The 27,357-nt window shown below is 41.7% G+C and overlaps 2 protein-coding genes across 2 annotated transcripts; one reads left to right on the top strand and one right to left on the bottom strand.

Moving 5' to 3' along the window:
* Nucleotides 1-303: 303 nt before the first annotated feature.
* Nucleotides 304-1,970, top strand: LOC131242376 (E3 ubiquitin-protein ligase RING1-like). Its single transcript, XM_058240968.1, has one exon. The coding sequence runs from the start codon at nucleotides 427-429 to the stop codon at nucleotides 1,576-1,578; it is 1,152 nt and encodes a 383-aa protein (XP_058096951.1). The 5' UTR covers nucleotides 304-426; the 3' UTR covers nucleotides 1,579-1,970.
* A 17,069-nt stretch (nucleotides 1,971-19,039) lies between these two features.
* Nucleotides 19,040-21,402, bottom strand: LOC131242377 (transcription factor bHLH96-like). Its single transcript, XM_058240969.1, has 3 exons — nucleotides 20,774-21,402; nucleotides 19,361-19,735; nucleotides 19,040-19,258 (listed from the first exon to the last, which is right to left on the bottom strand). The coding sequence occupies exons 1-3, from the start codon at nucleotides 21,287-21,289 to the stop codon at nucleotides 19,163-19,165; spliced, it is 987 nt and encodes a 328-aa protein (XP_058096952.1). The 5' UTR covers nucleotides 21,290-21,402; the 3' UTR covers nucleotides 19,040-19,162.
* Nucleotides 21,403-27,357: the final 5,955 nt, after the last annotated feature.

Genomic DNA, 27,357 nt, shown 5'->3' on the forward strand with positions numbered 1-27,357 from the left:
TAATTCCACATATAATATTATTCTTCTGAAAAATTCAGGCTAATCCGTTCATAGATGGGCCTGAAATGTATGTTGAAACAGACCGTCGGTTTTGATTGAATCAATAGGTGTTTTCTATATGATTATCTTAGCAGCCTTATTTTTTTCCCAGAAGATCTTATTGGTGGGACCTATCGTTATCATGGAACTGATTTCATACCTAAATGGCATGTTGGTAGGAAAGGTGGTAGGGTACCACAAGTTGCGGTACCATGCCTGTTATGTGGTCAGTTCTCCCCCAGATAAAAGTAAAATTCTCATCTAGACAAAGGGGAGAGAGAGAGAGAGAGAGAGAGGAAGAAGAAGAAAAACCCAAACCTGGTTTTCTTCCACACCGAAAAAAAAACCCTCTTCCAATTCCTTCTTTCTCATCCCATCCTCTATTCCATGGCTCTCCGCCGTGGGATGTTGCTAGCTTCTCGATTACTGTTACCAAAAGACGACTGTGATCCTGATGACTGTATTTTTCGCCAAACTCCTCCTTTTAATCCTCCACCACCACCATCATCACTACATAAATCATCAAACCATCACATCTCTTTGGTGTTAATCGTCGTTTCAATCTTTTCGACTGCTTTTCTCTTTGTAACCTACTACACCATAATCAAAAGGTATTGCCGGCGTCGGATCGTCGCGGCAGGGCCCACCCAAGTCCAAATCGACACCACCCATCATGAAGATCATGATGAAAGCCAGAACCCCATCAATTACATATGGTATGTTAACACCGTCGGTCTCGATGAATCAGTTATCAACTCCATCGCCGTCTGCAAGTACAAGAGAGGCGACGGTCTGGTCGAAGGGACCGAGTGCTCCGTCTGTCTCAGTGAATTCCATGAGGATGAGAATCTCCGTCTTCTGCCCAAGTGCAACCATGCCTTCCATCTCCCCTGCATCGATACCTGGTTGAAATCCCACGTCAACTGCCCGTTGTGCCGGGCCAATGTGGTGTCCGGTCAGCCTTCATCAGCGGGCCCCAGTTTGAATCCTTCGGATGTCGCCGGCGAGACCCAAGTGGAGAATTCTCGGAGAATTACTGACCAGACTGATGGATTCGTGAGCGCCAGCAGCTTTCTACGGGCGGAAGAAGCTGAATTGGAGAGCGGTGATGGAAGAGGGGATATCGAGTCTGCCAATGGCGTGCCTTCTCATACGAATTGCAGGGCGCAGAGTGATCTGGCCGACAATCACCGTTTGGGGGACAGTGGGATTGAGATGCCGGACGATGGGATACAGCCACTTCGTAGATCGGTTTCAATGGATTCATCATCTGCTGCAATGATATGTATGTCATTTGCGAATCTCCTGCCAGTAGATTCCAATGGAAGCTCATCATCTATGGCCATCAAGCCGTCGGGGATGAAGAGGATTGTTCCCAAGCATGGTCGCAGTCAGAGTTTCTTCAAATTGATGGGCAATTGTTCGAAAGCGCCTTTTCTGCAGATGGGGCCGGTTGCCATGAAGAGATCCTTCTCAGCTGGTGGAAAGTTCTTATTGTCCAGATATGGCGGAAGCAGGAAAGCGGCTCTTCCCTTGTGATCGACTCTGGTTTCTCATCTTTTCCTATCCATAGCTTTCAACATGATGTCTGCAAATTGGATATCTTTGGTGCTCTCAAAATCGAAAGCAACTCATTTCTTTTTCTGCTTCATCCAATAATGTAAGTCGTAAACCCGCAGAATTCTTGGATGAAATTGAAAAGGAAATCTGTAATCGCATCTGGGAATGAATGCCTATCAATAAAGGTAAAATCTGTAGAATGTACTTCTTATCTATCAATTTTTGTTTTTGAGTTCGAAAGTAGAACTCTGAGATTCACAGACCAATGCAAATTTGGTTTGTTGATATGGAAATGAACATACGTGATATTGTTGTTAAAACTAGTTTATACATATGATCTGATCAGAATGGTGATATCTTGCTTTACAGAATTTGTTGGGACTTTCTTCTATAGTTGCGATTTTAGATGACCGATTGTTCCTTGTTGTGCACTCTTTTGATGTTGTTATGGTGTATTGGGGATGCAGGTAGTGTAGATGTCTGAGGAGAGTATAACTAGCAATTTCAATTAGAGAAGGTTGAGAAAGTTCTCATGCCTGTGACTTAGTTTTGCAAACTGGATATCTTTGGTGCTATTGAAAATCAAAAGCACCCATTTCTATATCTACTTCATTGTAAACTTGCGAACTCTTTGGATGAAACTGAAAAAGAAATCTTTAATCACATCTCGGAATGAATACCTATCAATATAGGTAGAAGCTGTAGAATGTTTGTCTTACCTATCAATTTCTGTTTTTTAGTTCAAATGTAGAACTTTGAGATTCAACGATCAGCCTAAGTTTGGTTTGTCTTATATGATGTTGTTGTTAAAACTAGTTTATATGTGTTCTGATCAGATTGGTGATGTCTTGCTCTACAGAATGTGTTGGACTTTCTTCTATAGTTGCGATTTTTTAGATGACCACACATTCCTCCTTGTTTGCTCTTTGATATTATGTTGTGTATCGGAAATGCAGGTGGCATAGATGTATTGGGATTGGTGTAACTAGCAGTTTCAATTTTAGAGAAGGCTGTGAAAGTTTTCATGCCTGTGACTTAGTTCTTTTTTAGTTGATTATTCTACCAATCTTCCTCACAGATGTTCATTTTGTCTGTCTATGTTAGACTCCACTTATTCTCTATCTTCTATTTCGAAGGATGGGGACAATGAATTTATGAAACAACTCTTTTTTTTTTTCTTTCCCTCTGCATCTGATGGTGCCACTACTAGTATTGGTTTCTCTAGGAAATCATTGATGTCATTTGATTCTTTGAAGCTTCTTGACATGACTAGCTCATCAGGCTTTCAGTTGTAACTAGTTCGTCTACACCTCTTGCTTTGGTTGTACTCCTTAGATATGAATATATCACTATAGCTTGTTGATAGCATCATCTGATGCAGAAACATAAGCTTATAATCTAATGCAAATGCATTGCACTGACATCTTAATTCCCCTGTTTTTGTATTTTTGATTTATAAACAAGATCTTGGAAGCATCTACTCTTTCCTTTTATAGAGTTAAGGAAATGGTCACGGTTGAAGCAGCCTTGGAGTAGTCCCAGTGAGAGATGGAATGTTGTAGAGCAAAAATTGAGATGAGATGGTTCAGTCATGCATAAAGGGTTAGGGTCTCCCTGTTGAGGCTGTGGCTTGAGGAGTTTCTCCTCTTAGGACACGTCTCTTGCCTCCCTCTCTGTACATACATGCGTACGCATGTTACATAAAGCCTAGTTTCCCTAGGATTGTGGCAATGCTATCTTGTAATGTTATTTATATAAGGAGTACAGGTAGAGAGAAGGTTACATTCTTCTGGGGTATTCCTTGGTGAGAGAGTTCTTATACAGAAAAAGCGTGAGAGAGAGGTAAGTCTCTTATTTCTGATTTTCCTTATTTTAGTGAATACGAAAGCTCCGTGTTTCTGCCCTGTGGATGTAGGCATATTGCTGAATCACATAAATCTTTGTGCCTCTTTTGTCTTTCTTTTTCTTTGCTTTGCTTTACCTACATCGATCATGTGCGGGGGTTTTTTTTTTTTTTTTTTCTGCCACAATCCCGAAGGAGCACCGAAAATGTATGAGTGGAATATCTAACAAAGGGAAGCATCAATTAGGGTGGAAGCTTCTAAAAGTGGATGAGTGGAGGCCTACAAAGGCTTGGGTCAAGGTGCTGAGAAGAGATGGATATCTGTTCACTTACCGAGGATGGGGACTTAGGAATGATTGGCTAGACAAGATTCATAGAGTCGATTCTAGATAGCTAGGGCAAGGCGATGATGATCATGATCAAGATATTCAATAACGGTAATGGTTAGTTAAAAAAACCTGTTATGGCCTCGTTGTTACGGATACCATGATGATGTTACAAACTAAACTTCCATGAACACTTAAACCAAACAAGAAAACTATGGTGCTTTCGTCTATGGTGGCACTAAGGAAAAAATGCCTAGTTTCCAAGACTTGAGTTGTGATCCATGCCCCATCTAATATACCCAAGCCTTACTCTAGCCATTCACAGATCCCATCTGATGGCCTGTTGTTGTAGGTATCTATTGGCACGTGTGGCCATTGGGCCAATACTCAATCCACTATTCCTATTAATTAGGGATTATAAAATCCCTTGAGCTATTTAAAGATAAGGTTTATGACCTATTCAAACTCAATTGATGATTAACGAGGGTTGTTTAGCAGAGCATTGTCATCATCTAAGCCTTATCTCAACTAACTGGGTCAGGCTATATGAATCTTGTTCCGCCAGTTCACTATATCAAAGGCGGAACAAGTTCACTATATCAGAGGCCATAACTTCAATTAGATCATAGCCCATCAATTCTTTTCTTTCTACCTCAATCCACATCCTTTTGGGCCTGCCCTGTCCTTTTAGAGTCTTCAACTTGTACCGACTGACTCCTAATCTGTGGTTAGTAGCATACCTTATAAATATATTAGAAAGGGATTCAATAAAAACATTCAAGACCACCAAAATTCCTCTTACAAACCCTTACAACTTACCTTTGATCACCAGCCAAGTGGCACTCCACACTTACTTATTCACCCTTATTGATTAACTATTGGTATTGTCAGCTCCATAATGGCCAGTCCTTACTCTTGTCTTCAACAGGTTTTCTTTACCTTGCTAATGGTTTCATGATTTCACTTCCTAGTGGTGTCCTCACCCATGTTATAACTCATGAACTGCCATCACCAGAGATGGCTCCAACATGCTTGCTTATGTTACAGATTTAGTGATTAGAACTACAGTATTTGGAATTTTATGTTAGGGAGATGAGTTTTGTAAGAGGATGGCACTGCTGGTTTGTCTCTACACACTCATTCATCCACAATGGATGTTGAGAAATGGCTGCTGCATTCATGCATCGAAGTGCACTTGCTGTCGCTTGAACATTTGTGATTCGAGCCACATGCCAGGTCTCTACCATGTAGGTTTCGTTGGCCCAAAAACATAGCTCAAAAAAACTCAAAACTCGGACTCGCTGTCCAGCTGGGTCAAGTTGACTAGAAGACTTGGGCAAGTCTTTACCTGGCTCGACGCTGGGTCAAGTTGACTAGAAGACTCGGGCAAGTCTTTACTTGGCTCGACGATAGTTCTGAACTCGGTGGGTAGACTCAAAACTCATCCTAGTCAACTCGACTGGGCAAAATTTCGAGTTGAGTCTCTTGGAAACTTGCTGGAAAGCCTGACTTGATCAGGACTCGACAAAACTCATCAAGTCGACTCGCTTCGACTAAGGATGATCGAGTCAACCTGCCAAGTCAACAGTTTGATTTTATATAAAGGTTTTTGCAACATGATTTGAATAGGTAACCTTGGCAAATTCACAGCTGCTACCACCATCAATTGCACTTCAATTATCTTTTGGATATTTAATCTTTTATCACTTTTTTAGAAATTTAAAATTTTCTTCCCCAGATAAATATTTCAATTTTGATTATTAAAATATCAAGTCGAGTCAAATGAAGATTTGGTTGAGTCATTGAGTTGACCTGACCCAGTTAGTGACCAAATCGAGTCGAGTTTTTGAACTATGGGCTCAATATGATATTTAGGGCCCGTTTGGATACCACCAAATAAGTTCTTCTACTTACAGCAGTAGATAAGTTACTTATTTGAGATAAGTAAGTTTGGTTTATGATCAGTTATAAGTAGCTTTTTTATTTAAAGTTAATCACTTCGATTTAATAAGTAGAAATCAAGATAAGCTACTTAAGGCATAAGAAGCTTATCTAAAGTAACTTATGATCCAAATGGCCCCTTAATATCATATTTAGATTTTATTAAATGGTTAAAGTAGTTGTGTACTTAAATTGCTAAAAATTAATCGGAGAACAGCTTGTTCTTTGCTGGTTACGTATCTTCTCCTCTCTCGTTACCCCCCAAAAGAGAATAAAAAACTTCTAATCAACTGAGTTTGATTCGACAGATTCATGGTTGAGAGAGTCTAAGAGGTATAAAGGATAACTAGGCCGAAAACCCTGCCGAGGGTTTCAAGTCGAGTCATGAAGTTTAGAACTATGGGCCAGAAATAAGGCATGTTCGCTCACCTAATGAGCTGTGAGGGTATGCCACATGTTGTGCCTCAGCCAATTCTAACCATCCATCTCTTGTGGGCCCCACGTGATGAGCACTTAGTGAAAGGACCATAGATACGAGACTACCACAAAGCCACAACTTATGCCAAAAAAGCTCACTGAAATGGATCTGAGCATGGTTTCCTTGAGACTTCCACTCTAAAAGAAGTATACCTTCAGCTTCCCATATCTTTCACTCCTCATTCACGCGTTTTCAACTGGCATCAATTGAGGAATGGATGTCACCGTCAACATGTTTCATGAATACTATAGGAGATTCTTATCATAACCCTTCCCATTTCCTGGAAATCGCAAAGTAATTTGTTGAATTTATGTTATTGTCGGTGGGTGGGCCATGACGCTGGGGCCCTTGCCTATGGCTAAGAATGGCAAGGTTGTTGAAAGAGTCGGACAGTTTGGTAAATGAGAATTTATCACATACAGGCAAGGTACCACAAACTAGCAGTAGGTACCATCCTTTCCCGCCAACATGCCACTTGTGTAGGACATCAATACCATAGAAAGTGGTTAGGCCCACCATGAAGATCGCCTGGGATAAAACTCAAGCTGGTCTGCTCATCAGGTGGGCTATACGCTTTGGAGTTGATGGACAACCTATTGTCTGACTCAACAAACACCTGATTTTTTATTTAAGATTTTCATGTGGGGCCTTATGTTTTCATAGTACAGTGTCTTACTCAAGTGACCGTTTGCTGGCGGGAAAGATGGTACAATGCGAACAGGAAAACTCAAACCCCATTTATTTGATATACCATAATACAGCCTATGGTGTTAGACTGACCTGATTATTCTGCCAGCGTAATCACCATCCTTCTGCCGGATGGTCGGTCCAGATTAAATACGAAATGGACATTTTAGTACTAGTTAGGAAGAACCGCAGGAAATTAGTTCAGAAAACCCACTTAAAATATCTAATTGTTTGGGTAGCAAATGGGCTAGGCTGGCCCTGTCCAGCGCGCTCTGGGATGGGTTTTTGGCTGAGCCGCCAGGCCCATGGTTTCGAACAGGGCCGGAGTTTCAGGCCTTATATTTAATTGGCATGGACACTAAAGGCTAGGGCTGAAAGTCGGGCGGGTTGGGTCAGGTTGGTGCTCCACCCTAGCCTAATCCAAGGTTCCTATACCTCAATCCTAACCAACCCAAACCAACCTCGGGTTGGGAATTCTCAACCCAAGCCCAACCCAAGCAGGTTCGGTCGGGTTGATCGGGTGGATATATGCTAATATTTTCATGATTGTATTAGTTTATTATATTTCAATGCATGTCTTGTTTTTTATATCTATGATTTTATTAATTATACTTGTAGTTATTTATCATAAAGAATTTCATTTTTTCTAAACAAACGAGTTAAAATATAGGACAACTACTCATTTAAAAGTCGTGTTGTGTAGCACCCAATTTAATTGAGAGAGAGAAATCCAGCATATCTTGTTAGCTGGACTCATCGAAAATGATGTGGACTAATGAGACCCGTCAACACTGGAATTTCATGTCTTCAACATAAACGATCCACACTCAATTATAATTTATAAGTAACTTATATATTGATTGGGTTTGGGTTGGGTCGGGCAACCCAAGACCCCAACCCGAGCCTGACCCAAGTTTTATCATGTTGGTGTTCGTATAGCCCAAGCCCGAGACCCTACTCAATACATCCTCCCCAAGCCCAACCCAATGATGGGTCCAGTCACGGTCGGTCTAGTTGAACCCGCTCAACTTTCAGCCCTATTAAAGGCTCAAAAGTTGCTAGCTTCACGAATCATTTAAGATTCTTGGGCTGAGTGTTTGGTTAGTAGGCCCAGCCCAGCCAGAGTGCACCATTCAGGCCGAACTTGTACATGAGTCTTTGGCTCATGGGCTTGACATGCCCATGCTTCATGCCGTGCTATTCATTACAACGTTTGTATACCTTGTATCAAAACTGCCGGAGTATGGGATGATGGATGGGACCCAAGGTTTAAGGAGCACACAGTATACTCGGGCTTTCAGTTAGTATAATTGGCCCCTGATTTGGTGATCCAAACCATCAGTATGGTGATTTGGGTCTTACCATGGATGGCCCATCCACTAAAATCCGTCCTATTGAAAGATCCTAACCATAAAATGTTTAGCATTTGTGTTTTCCTTTTCAGCCGTCTATTTCCTTGGCCATCTATTGAATGGATGGGGATTTGTGGTGCACGGATGATACATTTCCCTTGTTATCAACGGTCTGCATGATTGATCGATGGGCCCCACTTATATAAACTGGAAACCCGAAAGTTCCTGTAATTATTAGCTCTGGTCGATCCTGATGGTGACAGTTGAGAGGCTGTCCAATTATTATCGGGGCTACTGGACCTTCAATAAGTTCATTTTCCTCCAAATTGAGATTTCCTTCGGGTGCAGATGGGGTCCACCTTTCAATGGCCCAGATCCTATGGCAGGCCTCGTAGGGATGGGAGATGACAGAAAGACCCCTCCACCGGGATAATCTTAGCCATCCGGTATCAGCCTGCAAATAAACAGTTGGCCAGATTGGAAATATAGCCAATGCAGCAGGGAAAAGTTCATCGACCGGCTGGGATTTACTGATGCAAGTGATTTTTTGGAAGGTTGTCCATCCAATGGATGGGCCCACAAGATGTATGGTCTGAATCACCTAATTGTGGGTCCCACTTCAGAATGGGCCGAATTGGGAGGAACTGTAGCCCAACCTAACCTGGAGAGGATTGCCTATGACGCTGGGCACACATATATCTCTATGCCTGAGGCTGCGTGGGGTCCACAGAGATGTCCGTGATAAATCCACTCCGTCAATATGTTTTGAAAGACCACATTAGGACAGGATTCTAAAGATCAGTCAGATCCAAAACTGAGGTGGGCCATACCAACAAAACAGTGAGAATTACAACGTCCACCGTTTAAAACTTCCTGGAGCTCATTTGATGTTTATATTCCATCCAAACCATTCATATAATTATTACCACTCAGATAAACTGTAGGAACAAATATCATCTTGATACAAAACTTCTATCATCGCCAGAGATTCAATCCCCACTGTTTCGTGTGGTATGGCCCACATAAAATTTGTTTCTTCCTGATTTTTAGACTAATCCCTTATTATGGTCTTTCAAAACATATGGACGGAGTGGATTTGTCACAGACATCTCCATGGGTCCCACACAGTCCTGGGCACAAAGATATCTATATGACCCGGGTCACACGCAATCTGCTCCCAATCTGTCGGGTAATTTTTACTGTATACGGGACCGCCTGTCCATTTTATTTATTTATTTATTTTATTTTTATTTTTTACTCAAGCCAAACAAAATTTACTTACCGATCTAGACTTCTATTTGTATGCATAAACCCATAAAGACAAAAATACCTTTACTTTTTCTAGCTACTTTACCTTAAAACTCAGGGGTATTTTTCTCCAAAACCCTCTTTCCATGCCCTAAAAATCTACTTTCATTACATAAGTTTTTCGCCTTTCATTAAAAAAAAGGCATAAAAGGTAAGTGTCTACGTTGCTAATTTTTTCCAATCTAAACTTAAGGGGAACTAACCGCTAACCCGATTTAACTCTCAACCCCGGGACCCAACCCAAATTCCTCTATACCTAACCCAACACGAATGGACCCAACCCAAATATACGTGATTAGTCCTAACCTGACACAGAACTTAACTTGAATTTGCACTATTAAAACCTAACTCGATTTCACTTTGGCTTGGCATTTTCTCACCCAAACCCGACAGGAGAACCTTGCTAATCCTGGCGGGCCTTCCATTTTCACTCGTCCACCATTGTCCAGTTCCCTAATCAGATGTCAAGATGTGAGCTATACACCGCCTGAGCCACTGGGGCGCATGGGACCTATACTCGGGTTAGGTCAATCGGGCTCGGGTTCATCCCAACCCACATATTACATATGTAGGTGTCTATGCATCAGGAAGCATATACAATTATTACATGTTGTCTTCTGATGGGTCCAAGGGATTTGTGATCTAAACCTTTGATCTAATGGGTCTTATCATAGATGGGGTTTGTCCTGAAAATCTCCCATTTCAAAATCCATCTTCCAAGCAACCATGGGAGAGGTGGACGTCCATGGGAGAGAAGTCATGTGTAGCCCACCTCCCTACCACCCAATCCAACCATCTAATCTCCATCATCCTCAGTCTAAGCCGAAGCTAAGGAGTTTGGTGTTTCATCGGACCAAGAAGGTGGCCAATAGGTGGGTGATTTTTGTTTAGATTTGATGTATTGAGGGCCCAGATATGTGCGACCCATCTCGATATATGCATTGTATAGGGAGGGCCCATAGTGGCGAGGTCCCTCCCCTTCTCACGCCCCCCTCCCTTTTTTTTTTCTCTCTCTTTTCCTTTTTGTTTGGTGATGATGTTGATGAGGTGTGTGGCCCACCATGTTGAGTTTGATCCACACCGTCCAGATAGTGCTGGAATCGTTTGGACGATGTTGTGGGGCCCTGCCTTTATGTATGTATTTTGATTCACACCGTCCAATGTTTGGACGGTGTTGGACAATGTTTGGATGGTGTTGATTTACATGGAAAATGTTTGGATGGTGCTAATTAATCTGAATAATGTTTGGTCAGTGCTGATCATCATTAGTAGGCCATGTGCCCCCATAGAATAACTATGTACATCGATAAACATGTTACACCCACAACTATTGAAATGATTTTTGGTGTGGTCCAAGCCCACTTGAGGTCCATTGATGCGGCCACTTGATATATATGAGGCCCATTGGTGCGGCCCATTATTGTAGCCCACTTGATGTATATGAAGCCCATTGGTGCAGCCCATTGAGCGGCCCATTGTTGTAGCCCACTTGATGTATATGAAGCCCATTGGTGCAGCCCATTGAGCGGCTCGATGTGATGTATTTATAGGCCCATATAATGCGGCCCATGTGATGTGTACTAGGCCCATATGATGCGGCCCATTGTGATGTACGGGACCCTTGTGTAAGGCCCATTATGATTGTATGAGGCCCATTGAAATTATATGCGGCCCATTGTATTGTGTATGAGGCCTTTATGTGAGGCTATGGGTCCACTATATATATATTTTGGCCTTATGAAGGTCACTCATTGGGAGCAATGTTGGTTAAATGTCCACATTGATGGGCAATGATAGTTAAATGTCCACATTGATGGGCAATGAGGGTTAAATGTCCACATTCTGACCTTCCCTTAGGCTTTGTTAGGCCCATTCTCACTGATTCCGATTATCGAGGTTGATTTCGATTGTCGAGGTCGATTGTTGAGGCTGATTCTGATTTCGATTATCGAGGCCGATTCTAATTGTCGAGCCCGATTATCGAGGTCGATTCCGATTATTGAGGCTGATTCCGATTGTCGATACCAATTTCGATTATCGAGGCCGATTCTGATTGTCGATACTGATTCCGATTATCGAGGCCGATTCCGATTGTTGATACCGATTCTGATTATCGAGACGATTCCGATTGTCGAGGCCGATTGTTGAGGTCGATTCCAATTCCGATTGTCGAGGCCGATTATTGAGGCTGATTCTAATTCCGATTGTCGAGGCCGATCGTTGAGGCTGATTCTGATTCCAATTATCGAGGCCGATTGTCGAGGCCGATTCCGATTGTTGAGGCCGATCGTATAGGCTAATTGTTGAGGTCAATTATCGAAGCTGATTCCGATTATCGAAGCCGGATATCGAGGCTGATTAACGAGGCTCATTGTGATGTATATGCGGTCAGTATTTGAGGCCCATTGTGATGTGCATTTGCCCCATGTTTGAGGCCCAATGTGATGTTTATGCGACCCGTATTTGAGGCTTGTTGTGATGTGTATTCAGCCCGTGTTTAAGGCCTAATGTATGTGATGAGGCCCATTGTGATGCATTTGAGAGCCCGACAATGGAGCCCATTGTGATATATGTTAGGCCCATGTGAAAGGCCCATCGTGGTGTGTATTATGCTCTTGAGTGAGGCCCATGGTGTTGTATATTTGGCCCTTGTGTGAGGCTATGGGTCCACTATATGTTAGGCTCTATGCGGGCCATTCCTTGGGGGCAATGTTGGTTAAATGTCCACATTGTCGAGGTTGATTGTCGATGCCGGTTATTGATACTGATTATGAGTATGTGACAACATAGCATCATGATACATGCTCATACGCATCATCTGCATGTTTATTATCAGATATGATTGACTATTGCATATGTCATAATGCTGGTGGTTTATGAGACTCCCTGATAGGCGGAGGCTATCTCACATGAGCGCACGGTATGTGCAAGATTGATGCATGACTGGATTGTATGACTTATGCATCTTGCATTGTGTTGTGATTACTTTACGCCCTAGCGACATGAGAGCGGTAGCCTCCATAGGTATATCGTGGATGGCCAGATGGGACACCAGAAATCTGTTATTAGCATCGGATTTCCATAAATGGCCCTGAGTGAAAATCTCTAAACCCTCTTGGTACCAGAGGACACCTCAACGTCGAGACCGAGTGGATATACATGAGCGCCCGAGTGCCGAATACCAGGAGGCTGCGTCTCCCACTGTGTCGTGGTCGGTTAGGAGGGGGTGTGGCCTTACCCGCCTGAGGGTAGAGGGTATAGCTAGGCTGAGTTTGACCAACTCGTGAATGGGTCCGCTATTGACGTGCCGAGTGAATATTGACTGATTACTAGCTAGGCGGATAATGAGCTCTTTTCCACTTGCATGGTCTCGCATCAGTGGGCAATGATTGCATGTAAAGTGTACTAGACCTCGATGATGATCCCAGAGACTGATTTGTTGAGCAGAAGTTGCATACTCATTCATTCATTCATTCACTATCCACTCGAGTTGGTGGTGCACAACTATTTATTACGTGTACCTTCGCAATGGCCAGAATTTCGATTGGGGCGTGCGACTAACCTAAGATCAGAATTTTACCACATTGAGTCTAACTATCCAAATTTAGGTATGAGACTGGTTTGGATAGAAGTCCCTTATGGTGGATCCCCCATAGCTTACGATACTACGTATCATCATCCTGACTTCACACTCTTGCATGGTCATTCGCACCGCATATTGCATTGCATCCTCGGTATCTGATACTTGACTCTTTATGACTACTCATTTGCATACCTGATTTGTGTTGCGTATCCTGATATTATATGGCTCATGGACTTGTCAGTATTTCTGCTTACTCTGATATCGTATGATTTATGATCTCATCAGTATTTCCGATATTGTATGATTATGACGTTGTATTTATGTGCTTGACACTTATCTTGCGCACACACTTTCACCACCCTCTAAGTTTTGTATAAGCTTATGCACGATAGATGCGCACAGGTGACGTTGGTCGCAGCGGCATTGAGCTTGGAGCTTACAGTTGTCTTCTGGAGCTTTGATTTTATTTTGACATATGTATTTCCTTTTCAGCATTGTATTCAAAGTTTATATTAGTGGATATATGACGATGATGTTGCTTTTTGTGATTTAGGTAAACTTGTGGTTACGTTTCTTACGAGATAAATGTACGTTGGAAAAATCCTCCTTTTAGAATTCCAGGATCGGAATATTGCATATGGACGCTAGGAGCCAAGAATGGAGTACTACGGAGGCTGTCGACACCAGATTCGGCGATCGGAATTCCTGTGAGTCCGATTTTCGGATTTGGGGGTGACAGAAAAACGATTGCATACACAAAGGTAAACAGGAGATAAAATACACCGACGGTCCACATTTAAGTCTAAAACTTCGAAGGATTACCAGCTTCCAGCCATATGATTTTCGAGAAACCCGATCCGTGGTAGTTCCAGTCGACCGACAGTTTAGAAAATGGGCCCCACATGGACAGGATCCATGCATCTTAAAATGGGTCGTATCATCTGTCCAGACTCCAGAGTAACTCGAGAGTACCAGCCACAGTGTTTACAGCTAGAGGGTCATGCTCAGCCACAAGTGTACAGTATGATGCTGCAGTGGATTCTCTACGTTTGACTTACGTAATTCAGTGATCTGAACCGTTGATCTGATGGGTCTCACAGGGATAGAGATTCCCAAAAAATTCTCAGAACATTTCGAGATCTTAAACCTTTTGAGCTACGGTCTACGGATAGACAGTTAATACTAAAATTAAGCAATGATCCGTCTTCAACGAAAGTAAAGGCCATAGATTTAAAAGTCAGGATCTTCTGATCATTAAGGTGGTGTTAGAGAAGTTTCTCATCACATCAGGCCCCATGTTCTGGTCCCACATGCACAATCAGGACACTAATTCCTCCCTAGTGTTAAAGGGTTTCTCTTTTACCAATCCAAATCAAGGATTAATCCTGCACCGTTCTTCTTTTAATAAGTTAATCTCACACTCCTAACGGGACCACATGCATCGCCCTTTTCCCCATGAGATGACACGGGAACGTCGTACATCATAAATCATATTTTCAAATTGAGAAATATGAGATACAGCGGCTGTCTCAGAAGTTCCCATACAGCCATTTTTTCCTGCCAACACGTCATATATGCAGAATATCTAATCCGTAAAAAAGGTGGCCCGTACCATGCTGATGATCTGATATAAAAATGGGACCAATTCACTAATTGATCAGGGAAAACATCAAAATGAAGAACGTCCAATGGTATGGTTCAGTTTACTGGTATGGCCTACCCAATGAGTTGACCAGTCTGGTTTTTATATTATTTGATCTTCATGGTGCAGATCACCTTTTTCATGGTTTGGATATTATACACGTGTGACAGGTTGGCGGGGAGGTGGGCCGTGTGAGAATATCTCTTTCAAATTCACATGATTTGATTTTGGCATCATGTGGTCATATCTTGCTTTTGTTTTTCACGTTTGGAATCATTGCATGGATGCAGATTTTCTATCATCAAATCACTATCTTTTACCATCTTTACTGTATAAAAGTTCCTCAACGCTGTATCCAGTGCTGCCGCTACAGTTGCTTTTGTACTCTTTCAGCCCTTCATGCCTGGCCTTTTGCACTTACACTGAGGTTTGCTAATTCCACACGCGTGTCGGAGCCGTACACATCCACACGCGGCCACATGTTTCACAATGTGACATGTGTTTGAGATATGAGCTTTCCAGCAGGTGAGCTACATTGTTTAGATCTTATCCCTTGATAATTGGGCTATTTTATTTCACATGTGGTCCACTGTCTCTCTCTCTCTCTCTATTCTATATTTGCTGGCTAGAAACGTTTAAACTGCCATTTTGGCCCAAATGAAGAGTGGAATTGTTTGATTGTTTAGGCGGAAGATATAAGCACTATTGCATGCCAACCTTATGGAAAGCTAAGATCTTGTACACGTGTTTAATATTTGACACACGTGCAGGTGGGACAAGCTCTTTCCACCCACGTACATATAAAAAGTGGGTCAATCTCCCTTTCTTTGTATATCCATGTTGTTCTACACACACATGTAGGGCTACTTGGTAGCCTGGAATGTATAGAGTTACTAAAGTTTTTGTTTTCACGCAACCAACTTCTTAAAAAAGTTTCACCAGTCATGCAAACGAACCGAGAATTTAATTATGTGGAATTATTCTGCTCAGGGGAAGAAAGCAGCTGCTTCTTGTCTAGTCTGTTTTGTTTTTGTTTTTTTTTGTTTTTTTGTTTTTTTTTTTTCTAAATAATTTTAAATTTTTTAGTTGCCGCAGGTTTTCCTTTTTGTTTAATATTTGTGGGGCTCTTGATGTAATTTTTTTTGTAGCTTTTGCTCTGTTGGGATATATGGTAGGTGAAGCTCGTTCCTTTTTACGTGAGATGCCTGAAGTTTTGTAAATCTTTCTGGTGATCAAATAAAGTCAGAAGTTTTGTAAATCTTTCTGTGATCAAATAATGTCAGAAGTGATGTGCTCCCACCTTTCCTAAAAGAGGTTTTTATTTATTATTATTTTTTATAAAAAATAATCATGTGGAATTCAAACTTGTGCTTGGATATTGATAAAAGGAACCTGTTCTCTTTTATTAAAAAGAAAAACAATCCTGATAAGGAAAATATTTCCTCCAAAATTTGCAACACATCCCTTTCCAAGGAACTTAAAAATAGACAGATGAAGAGAAAAATATACTAGGTGGAATAATTTCTTAGATGTATTATTAAATTATAAGGATTAGGCCCACTTATCACAAGTGAAATCTTTACATCCAAAACCATGATTTCAGTAACCATTTATTTGGTACCTCCTTGGGAGTGGGAACCGTAATTCTAACTCTTTTTCTACAATTGGGTTTGCAACTAAAAGTGGTTTCTAAGCTCTTCAAAGATTTCAAATTGATACCAACATGATCAATGGCCACAATACATTGAGTGTGGGCCATCATTTATGAATCTCACATATGAAGGTTGGGCTTCAACTTTATTCATCTTTTCTTTCCTTATCTATTAATTATTATATTATAATTCCAAATTAGAGACTAGTTAGGATTTTTAAGCTCTTGTTGTGTTTGTTGCGATCCCCAAGACACTCGGCCTGATGTTGAAATGCTGGATCACATCTTCTCTTCGGGCCACCTTGCAGTCGTGGTGTGGCGGCACTTTGACAGCCTGTTGGACTTCTCAGGTGCGTCCAACCAACCATTCTCGGCAGGCTGAATCATTGGTGGGGTGCGCTGGTCCATGGGACTCCATATATCCTAATTCGTGGTCTCCTTCCAGTCTTCCTTATTTGGAAAATTTGGAGAGCCAGAAATTTTGCCAGATTTGAGGGTAAGAAGATTGTCATTGGGAATGTGATTTCCAGGACCAAATGATGGCTAGTCTGGGTGTTAAAAGAAAACCCGCACATGAGGCCCAAATCTGGCTGAATCAGATGCTTCTCATCAGCCTGGGAATTCCCGGATCTTCTCTCCCGCCATTCGCTTTGTGGTGGTTAAATGGGGAACACCGGACTCCCATTGGGTCAAACTAAATGTCGATGGGTCGGCCTTGAACAACCCAGGACCTTGTGGAGGTGGAGACATCTGTAGGAGGGAGGATGGTAATATGATTTTCGCCTTCTCTTCTGGTTATGGGCAGGGGTCCAACAATAGTGCAGAATTCTCGGCCATTCACGAGGGTCTCTCCATATGTGTGCGCATGGGTCTGCAGAAGGTTTTGGTCGAGTCGGATTCCAAATTGGTAGTCGATCTCAGGTGGGTTGGAAATGGTCTACTGGCTCGCCCATATCGCTTCCCTAACCAACCTCGATTCGTTCCATTTTTCACACATTTTCCGAGAAGGAAATGACCCAGCAGATGGTCTGGCCAAAGTAGATAGTAGGACCCAGACACATTGCATCTTCACGTCCATTTAGGACCTTCCACACGATATTCGGGAGACGGTGGTCTTAGACAAGGTGGGGGTTGGGAACATTAGGAGGGTGGTCCATGTATAGCATCTCTTATGATAGGCTGCCCGTTGTCATTTTTTGGATGAATGGGCATCCCGAAGTATAGTCCTTGTAAACAGCTTTTTCTAGTTTTGATATGCAATGAAATGAAGTTTTCTTTTTAAAAAAAAAAGAAAAAAGAGACTAGTTAGGATTTTAGGAAGGATGGAGAGATTATCTTCTCTCAGGACTATAAATATATGTCATTAACAATATCTTAAAAGTTAAAATAGTTATTAAATTAATTTTGAGTTTTTGAGTTTTGAGGTGTTTCTTAGTTTTTCATGTGCCATTCAATTTGATCTTACTTCAGTCATTTATAGATTATGTTATATTTTGTATTTTAAAATAAAAGAAAATCATTATTTTAAAGGATTTGAAAACTCTCTCCATGATTTTTACAAAGCAACAAGTTATTTTGTCTTGAAGTATTGTGAATTTAGTCCTACATAGGATTGACAAAGTAAAAATATTAAGTATATAAAAAGAGGACTTTGAATAGGGCTTAAACTCCATTCATAGGGCATGTGAATTTGGTTGTATGGAGGGCTATGCCTTGAGCCCCAATCTATATTATGAACCACATGAGCGCCTAGCGAGGCTGTGGCGCAATCTGCTTGCGCACGAGTTTACTTAATAAAAGTCTTTATAGTCATGGCTATTTATGAATTTCTCTAATTCATTTTTTTTAATAAGTATTCAACCAATTATCCTTCTTACGGAAAAAAACCGAACAATGATTGTTTCTACACCTTTTCATAACAATTATTGAAGTCTATAAAATAACTTCTAAGTTTCATTTAAAAAAAAAAAGTATTCAAAATTTTCTATTATGAATTTCTACAAGTATTGTTTTGTTTTCGATTTGGTTTAGTTCTATCTTTGGGTTAGACATATAGTTTGAGTCTTTGTATAGTTAGTGCTCTTATGTGACGAGACAACAATTAAGGGTATTCTGGAGGTTGAATGTCCAGTATTCCTGTTGTACTATGGACAACATTTAAAAGATGATAAATTATAACTTCAAGCCAAGTGATTTTCGTCACGCCTCGATTTCAATAAATCTTTCTAATTTCTTTTACTTGAATTTTAATATTTTTGTTTTACTTTTTTCTACAATTTTTTATTTTTGAATTTCCAAAACTATGGATTTACATATCAAAAATTCCAATAGATCATTGGTTTCCATTATCTTTTAAATTTCTGTTACTTAAAGTAACTTACAAGATGTCTACTTAAGTCACAAGATGTCAAAGACCAACTATCACTCCTATTCCTTGGTGTACCCAAAATTTTTGGCCATCCATACGCGTTGTTGTAATGAACAGAACGGGTTACATCATGAACGCAGGTAAAGGAAGTGGAAAAGGATTCCATTTCCAGGCATGTAGTCTTCTAGTAGCCAAATGACCCCCCCTCTCTCTCTCTCTCTCTCTCTCTCTCTCTCTCTCTCCATACTCGCACATACAAAGTTAGCAAGCAAACATTCTTGCATTGAGCCGTTTCAAGTCCATAATGTTCTGAAAATTAAAGAGAAATCGAACCCTAAAAACTGCAAAGATTTTTTGAATAAGGGAATCACACGTAAATTCAATTCAATTCATACTCTCTTCTTCTTCAATCCTCCCTAGCATTTCATAGACGGCAGTTGCAATTTCATCGACTGTTGTAAGCCCGCAATTGTCATCCACCTGCATGAATTCAAGATCCCTTTATTAGTTTGGCTAATAGGAGAGAACGAAAAATCCAACCAAATACAAGAAGCTAACAAGGGATTTGTGAATTGTATCTACCTTGACACTAAAAGAGTAGAGGACCATTTCATCAACGGTGGTCACATTGAGGTGGAGGATTGTGAGGCGTAGATTTTGCAAGCCACCCACCATTTTCAAAAGCAGTTCTGGCCGCCGCCTTGATAGTACTTTGACATTTGCATGGCTTTCGACCATCGTCACTTCGATGTCAGCGATGGCCGAACGGTTCTCCGCCATCTCGTTAATGGAGCTGGGGTTGGTTGAGCAAGAAGTGTATTGAGGGAAGGTGAAGAAGCCGGAGAACGGAAATGAGAAACCAGATTCCGTTCGCTTTTGGGCTTCAAGAGAATGTAGTAGTTGTTCCAGCTCCTTAACAAAATTTATTGCTCCCCCAATGATGGATGCTTGGTCACCCTAATTAACCCAATTTACAAACAGAAAAAAAAATAAAATAAAATGAGATTTCTAGATTTTAATGGTGGAGTTAATATTATAGAAATGATTCCATAGAAAAGCTAATTATAAAACAAACAAATCAATGAATTAGGAAGCACTAAGATTATGTGAAGCATGTTTATAGGTAAGAGCATGTTTGGGTGCCACTTTAAAATCAATGTTATCTTAGAATGAATTTTGACCGTTTGGTTCTTAGTCAACAAGTGCTGACAACTACAATTGTATCTATCGACTAATAGTTGATTTAATTACTTTTCAATGGGACCCAAACAGGTCACAAGGTTTGAAAATTCAATTTGAGTTATGGGCTTTGTGATGTTAAAAGTGGAAGTGTAGTTTACAAAGTTCAGTGCGTGAATTTTGAGAATTTAGATGCATACATATATAGAAAAGGTAATTGAGTGCATTAGTGTGTTAAGTAATAAAAAATGGAAAACAAAAAAATTAAGTAAAAATGTAATTACATATAACCAAATGTAAATAAGGGAGCTACTATTACACCCACCTTTTTGATAAACCCACAATTTCAACCCCTTCTGGTGATCAAGGGGTACAAAAGTTATACTCTTGTTTTACAAACATTAGAAAGAAAGGACATATCTAGCAAATCTAAGTGGGTGTAACTATCAATTCCCATAAATGAAATGAAAAAAAAAAAAAACATTGAAATAGCAAGTATAAATACCATTGAGTGGAATTAACTAACTAAAACAAAAGAAATAGATAATCCCCTGTTTAAAGTAAGCAAAAGGGAGACACTATTTGCACCCTCACCTTTTGATTTGTACACACCCATTTCTCAATCTTTGAGAATTGAAATAGTTTTCTAGTCTTGAGAATTGGCCAGTACACAACTTCTACTCTCACCATGGGGAATCGGTGTTTGCTAATCAAAAGGAGTGGGTGCAAGTATCAACTCTTATATATATATATGAGAGAGAGAGAGAGAGAGAGAGAGAGAGAGAGAGAGAGAGAGAGAGAGAGAGAGAGAGAGACCCTTTGAACGTATGATGCAGGCATCAAAGATCTCAGCACTGATAGATACTCATTCATTTGTTTCCGGCGGTTGCGTTCGACCGCAATGTGGGTCATCCTTTGGTTCTCCACCTCCTCCTTGTTCTTGCAGCTCCTAGTACGTCGTCTCTTCCTCCGGCCCATTGTCGAGACTGCTGCCTCTGGCGCCGCATTTGGAAAACCCCTCTTAAAAATACCATCCACGGTGCAAGGCTCCGGCGATGAATTGGAATCCCATTCCTTGAAATTATGAACCATGGATGGAGAAGAAGAAGAATCCCAATTCCCAACAACACAATCTAATCCTATCCCTACTTGCTGTTGACAATTATCAAGAAAACCACTCTTCTTACAATCTGATATCAGACTCTTTTCTTCTTCCTCCTCCTCCTCTTCTTCTACTTTAAACTCATAGCTCCAATCAGCTGCCAAGGAATACAAATCCTTGCAACCGTAACTAAACACATCTTGAGGAAAAACTACAGCTTCTAATACCATTTTCCTCTCTCTCTCTCTCTCTCTCTCTCTCTCTCTCTCTCTCTGGAACAAAAGGGAAGACGAGTAGCTGGAGACTAAAAGACCCAAAAATCAAACTCACCTTTTAGGCGTCTATGGGGAGGCGGTCGAGCTTTTAAAGGCGTTAAAGAATGAAAACCTACAGTGAGTTGCACGTGAGGATGGGGGGAGGGGGAGGGGGAGAGAGAGAGACCACACGTGTAGGTGGAACGTAGGCGATCTTTCCAAATCATCCATAGCTTGCGTGTCCGCATGGCCAACCTTGCACATGTACACCGTCAGCCCGTTTGGTGCATGCACAGCTCGTTGTTACCCTCGTGGCAGCTTGGCACGTGAGATAGCGTATACATGTGCGGATGGTGCAGTTCGTGTGTTATTAGCATCTAGCAAGGAGGCTTTTGTTTCATTTGGTAATAACGACGGTCGAACGTATGACTCAAAAATCATGGATTCGGTCAGGCTGTGATCGTGGGGCCTACACCTTGATGTATCTGTATATCCATGCCGTCCATCAGTTTTTCTGGCTCATTTTAGGCCATGGGCTGAGAAACTGAAATAGATCCAAATCTCAAGTGGACCACACCACAGGAAGCAGTGGTGATTGACCATTAAAAACTTCTTGTGGGCCCAAAAAGTTTTGGTTCAAGCTCATATCTGAATTTTCCCTTCATCCAATTAAGTGTGACCTTATCAACAGGATGGATGGCAAACAAAATTATGGTGGGCATTTAATCACCACTTTTTCCTGTGATGTGGTCCACTCGATAGTTGGATCTGCGTCATTTTTTACCCCATTCATTAAAATGAGGTGGAAAAACGTACGGACGGCTTGGATGTACAACGAATTCATCAACGTGGGCCCCACTATCACCGCCAGACCGAACTCGATGCTACCAGGATCTGACCGAATCTGCTCCCATCCATCACGTCACACATGTATAAAAGTACAAATTCAGCCCACGTGGGGCCTATCATTACAAACGGCTAGGATTTGTCACAGACATGAAAAGTTATACGTGTGAGGAAATTGCACACATTGCGAGAGGGAGAGCGAGTATGGATCCAAAGGTACATATGCAGGGGAATCTATGGGCCGTACACACACCAAGGTCTATGCCATCTCTAAATTTATGCCCTCTTTTGGCATTAATCCCCATGCTTGCCCCAGCACAGTAATGATATGGGTGATGATACCTGCACACAGGTGTACTGTAAGTTCAAGTCCACCCCTAGTTATTTGCCAGTAACCGCATGCGTAAGGCATCCGAGCCGTTGTGGTCCCCACCATGAAAATGATCCGGGCAAAAAGTTAAAACCAGGGCGGTTCACTCATCGTGAGGTCCACACTCTATTAAAAGAGTTGTTGGTTTGAGTCAGATCATTCATCCGTCTGATTCATCTTTTCTCTTTGTTGAGTGGTGACAAGTTGTCCTGCGCCACACGTGGCGTACGTTAAGCTGAATGTGGACCATTATTATATTTGCCACCACGAAGCCATTAAATAAAAGGTTTGAATTATCCCTCCACGAGAGTTTTAGCGCATAGCCATCAGCGGCCATTCCCCACAAATCGATGGTCTTAAATTCCATGAAACCTGAAGCTTGTAACGATCAAACATACGTGGGCATGACCATAGGAAGCAGTTTGGATGGGACGTTGATCACCATTACTTTTGTGTAGAGCCCACCATTTTGTTTATAAGTCATCCAATCCATTTATCTGATCTTCATCATAAGGAGAGAATCAAAAAAATTTTTGAGCTAAGTTTGAGTTGAGCTGAGCTAGCCAGTCAAGCTCGATGACCGTGCTAAGCCAAGTTCGATCTAAAGTTAGCCACTAGCCGAACTGAGTCAAGCTTGCCAAAGCTGTGCCAAGCTAAACTCAGTTCCACGCGAGTAGAACTCTACCAAATTAGATAAAATAACCTCGTGTAAGTACTCAGGCAATGTAGTTCGCAAGCATTTTCTTACGCCAAAGAGAGTTTTCAAAAATTGGGTCTATGTTAATTATAATGGCACCATGTGACAGCCTGCTCCCGAACTCATCTTCACATGAGATGGCTTATGGGTCGTAGATCCTGGCCATCCACCAGGTAGTGTGAACCGTTAAGATGCCATGGAACAAAAAAACAGGATATTACACTAGTCAGGTAAACTACACATATACCTTGAATCTGGACCGTCAGACTTTTCTCTATAACCACTCATTTTCCCTTCACAAGTTTTACGTGCCCGACAGGCAGACAAAACATTATTTTCGGTCCATATCATGTTCAAATTGCAGCATACTGATGAATGGGACGGATCTCTGACAATCGTGTGGTTGACCTAGTGATAATTCTGCCCCTCAAACGATGGTCCGTCTTTAAATCTCCACCGTTAGCTTTTCATTGTTTCTATGAATTTATTAATTGAAAGCTAATAGATCCCATCCAACCCTACTTAAGAAACAAGATCCAACTAGCACCCTCTTTGAGTCTTGGGGAGATCGTTCATGTCAATGTTTAAAAGATACGATGACGATTGCATCTGAAGAATTACATGGTCATGATTCCCCCTTTCCACAAAGGTCGGAGCCATGGTTTCCTGATCCAGGCTGTTCATGTTGTTGGATCCATCGTAGATGGGGATTGACCAAAAACCTTATCTTGTCCTTGGGCTCTTTATTGTGGACCAGGTCTGTACTCTTCTAATAACCATTGATTTCTATGCCACAGATCATAAATTTGGAATCATTTGATCTGGGGCATTTGCACATGATTCCAAATCCGACGTATGTCCTTTTCTGGTCAACGGTATGGATTATTTTAATACAGACCCATTTGTACATACTTGTGCAACAGGCCACCGTTCGCGTCTGACGCATCATACTCTTATCTTCGTACGTACATTTTCTACTTCGGAGCCCATGAAATCAGGAAGCGACGTTCTTCGCCCATTACCGACACGTTGCAGGTGGACAGGTAGATCCAGACCGTCAATCTATTAGGTCCTTTCTATAGAAGGTCCCCTGTTGAAAAACTAAATCGAATGGATCATCAATCCAGCGATTCATCCTCTGGAACCCTGACCACCGACCATTTTCATTTCACCATCCAGTTGAAGGCCATCATTTGCAAGGTTATCGTAATCTCTTCCCTTTGGTATTCAACTATGGGCCATGCACAGGTAAGACCGATGAGATAGACGGTCTTGATCCACCTTTTCTCCTGATACTTGTCAGTTATGCAGCGTTGAATTACTGATCGTCCGCTGCGACTCGAAATAGCCTCTATTAAGAACAGTATTAACGTTTTTAATTAGTCGTTATTCAGATTAGATAAGATTTTTCTGGTAAACAGGAAATAATGAAATGAGGGGAGAATAAGACAAGTTGCATCGTTGTCATGCCTGTGGATGCCCTGAGTACGACGCAAGCCGCACGGTATAATACTATGGTCAGTCGTGCCACAATACAATACTATCATAAGTGTGGTCCACCACGTGCAACTTATCAGTATGTGCTACGTGGTTGGATCCACCTACACGCACGTGTGAACTCAAGATCTTACGGTTGTTACTCAGAAATTTTGATGGAGAATGATCCAGCTGTGTGGACTGTGGACGTTGCGCAAAGCTACCTTACTGTCGACCTCTGTGGGCCCCAAGGGGATGTGAGAATGATATCCACACCACCCATCATAAGAGCCCTTCCATGTTTGATCTTGAACCCAAAAATCAGGCCAACCTACAAGTCAGGTGCACCACACCACGGAGAACAATTGAGATGGTGAGACCATCATTGATTGTGTATGGGGTCAACCGTACTGTGTGCATGAAATCCGATCCATTCGCTTGACGTATCCTACCATGAAGAAGCGACAAGCGATGAATCAGACCATTCAAACTCTCAGTGGGCCCCAGAACGATCAATGGCGGCTTCTTCTCCAAAATGTTTTCAAGTGGTGTGAGCCCCACGAGTAATGGACTAGCCTATTTTTTTTGGCCATCCCAAGAAAATAGAGCGTGTCCATCATGATGGACGGAGTGAATTTCTTGCAGACATCACGATGTGCCCTCTATCTTGATTACGTCGGTAACAGGACGGGTTTTAAAATTTCTTTTCATTACTCTCTACATGTGTCATTCTTTGTAGAGTCGGAGACGTTTTCTAAGCGCACCCATATCACACATGCGCAGGATCGGAACAGTCCATCAGGTGGGTCACAGTGGACAGTCCTATTTTTGGGCCATAACATTGACATGGTGCAGCCTTCCTAATGGACCGATCTGATCTTTTACGTGTACCATATAAGCAACTGAACCTGCATGTTAACGGGCAGGATCATACACGCGCGCGTGTGGGCTTCCCAAGCTCGGGTACTGTATTATGTCGTTTTCCTTATATCTTTATGAAAATGAAAGGAATGGATGGCAGCATAGGCTCTATACAATACAACGGGGAACATTGGAATCAAAGCCCGAATCTAATGAGATTGGAAAGCGTGTCGAAAGCGGGTGGCTGATGTGAACTGTAAAAGAGATTAAAAGGCCGTACCATCTCCACTCCATATTTCAACGGTCTTTTCTGTTTTTGTGCATCAAATACCGGCGCTTTTGTCATTATCAGTCGAGGATCGTTGATCATGTCCCCTTAGACAACGTAAGTGGGCCATCAGCCTCCGCAGTCTATGTTAGCTTTGCTTTTTATCCAATCAACTTTCTACCTGCAATGTTTAGCCCAGCTCATTTATTTAAAACTGTTGGCCCGCGTAGTTATCTAGGGAGCCGGCCGGTTAGGCCCACCATGACGTTTGGGTGCCATCCAACCCATTCATTAGACGGCCTAAAAAGATAGGCCTATGTCATAAAAATCTAACCTCATTGGTAAAGGGTACGCCCACCATACAAACTTCAAGATGGACCGTGGGTCTGCTGTACTGTTTATGTCTCATCCAATCCATTCATCAGGTTCTGTCCACCCGGGATGAAGGACAGGTCGAAACTTAAGACCTTCAAAAGTTTAGGTGGGTCACAGCAAGTGAATATATATGTTTTAGGAGTGATTGTACATTACTCTGTGGTGGGTCCGACCTAAGTTTTCGATGGGGATGATTCTTGCGATGTGCAGTGACCATAAGGATCACACGGGATTAATGGTTCGGATTCCACGTACACATCATGGTTGGCCCCACATACCTCGAACGTGTGGTGGATTACCATACATTCGAACGCATGTAATCATTCCCTCCTGGAATAACAAACATATGTATGGGCATGACGCGTATGCTGAGACTCGAATTCATGTTTTCCCGGGTAATAAGAGCAACTATCGCCTCTATCGCGACTCAGAACCAGCGTGTGTCGCCACCCACTGGAGCCGAAATGCTGAGATGATCAATGACTTGAACTGACCACTTTCCAGTTCCGATCATAAATAAACTATAATCGGAAAGTCGTACTTCAATGATGTTCCTAACCTTTGATTTTTATAATTGAATGCGATCCATTGAAAGATTTCATTTCACTTATCTCAATTCATACAAAAGTGATGATCACGACCATCCGTTCATAGTAATCATTTTATGTTATTTCCATAGCATACACTCAACATGGACGGTTCCGATCATCAGAAAACTCAGCACGCAGACCCTAGTAAGCAGCGACGCATGTGCTAGATCATGAGTTTCGACAGAGGCAAAGCGAACTCGTGTAATAGTTTCAAAACCGCGTATTTAGATTGTCTCTGCCGTATATTAGGATTTTTCTCTCAAAATAATGAGAAACGTGGTCCTCAAATTTCGGATTCCCACCGTCGATCCTCGGTGCAAGTTGGGAGCATCAGGGCCCACCATGTACTGAAGAATGGAGCCAGGATGACATAGCAAATATGGTCCAATTGCCTAATGTTGACGTTATAGGTTGGTTGCCAGCTTACCAATATATAATACAGAAAATATACACAAGTTAGGTCGATGATCGTGTATTTAAAATAAACAACCGTTTAATGTATACAGACCATTCAAATCCAAGGGTCTAGATTGATGGGAATTTGCAAATGAGCATCAAAGG

This window comes from Magnolia sinica, chromosome 4 (genome assembly GCF_029962835.1).
Source record: "Magnolia sinica isolate HGM2019 chromosome 4, MsV1, whole genome shotgun sequence".
In the NCBI taxonomy this organism is placed as follows: Eukaryota; Viridiplantae; Streptophyta; class Magnoliopsida; order Magnoliales; family Magnoliaceae; genus Magnolia; species Magnolia sinica.

What these genes read in the sequence shown, in the direction of transcription:
- LOC131242376 (XM_058240968.1), top strand. Translation starts at nt 427, where the DNA reads ATGGCTCTCCGCCGTGGGATGTTGCTAGCTTCTCGATTACTGTTACCA.
- LOC131242377 (XM_058240969.1), bottom strand. Translation starts at nt 21,289, where the DNA reads ATGGTATTAGAAGCTGTAGTTTTTCCTCAAGATGTGTTTAGTTACGGT. An exon ending in CTGCATCATACGTTCAAAGG is followed by an intron (nt 19,736 to 20,773) that starts GTCTCTCTCTCT and finishes TGGGTTAATTAG; the next exon opens with GGTGACCAAGCATCCATCAT. An exon ending in TCTACTCTTTTAGTGTCAAG is followed by an intron (nt 19,259 to 19,360) that starts GTAGATACAATT and finishes GAATTCATGCAG; the next exon opens with GTGGATGACAATTGCGGGCT.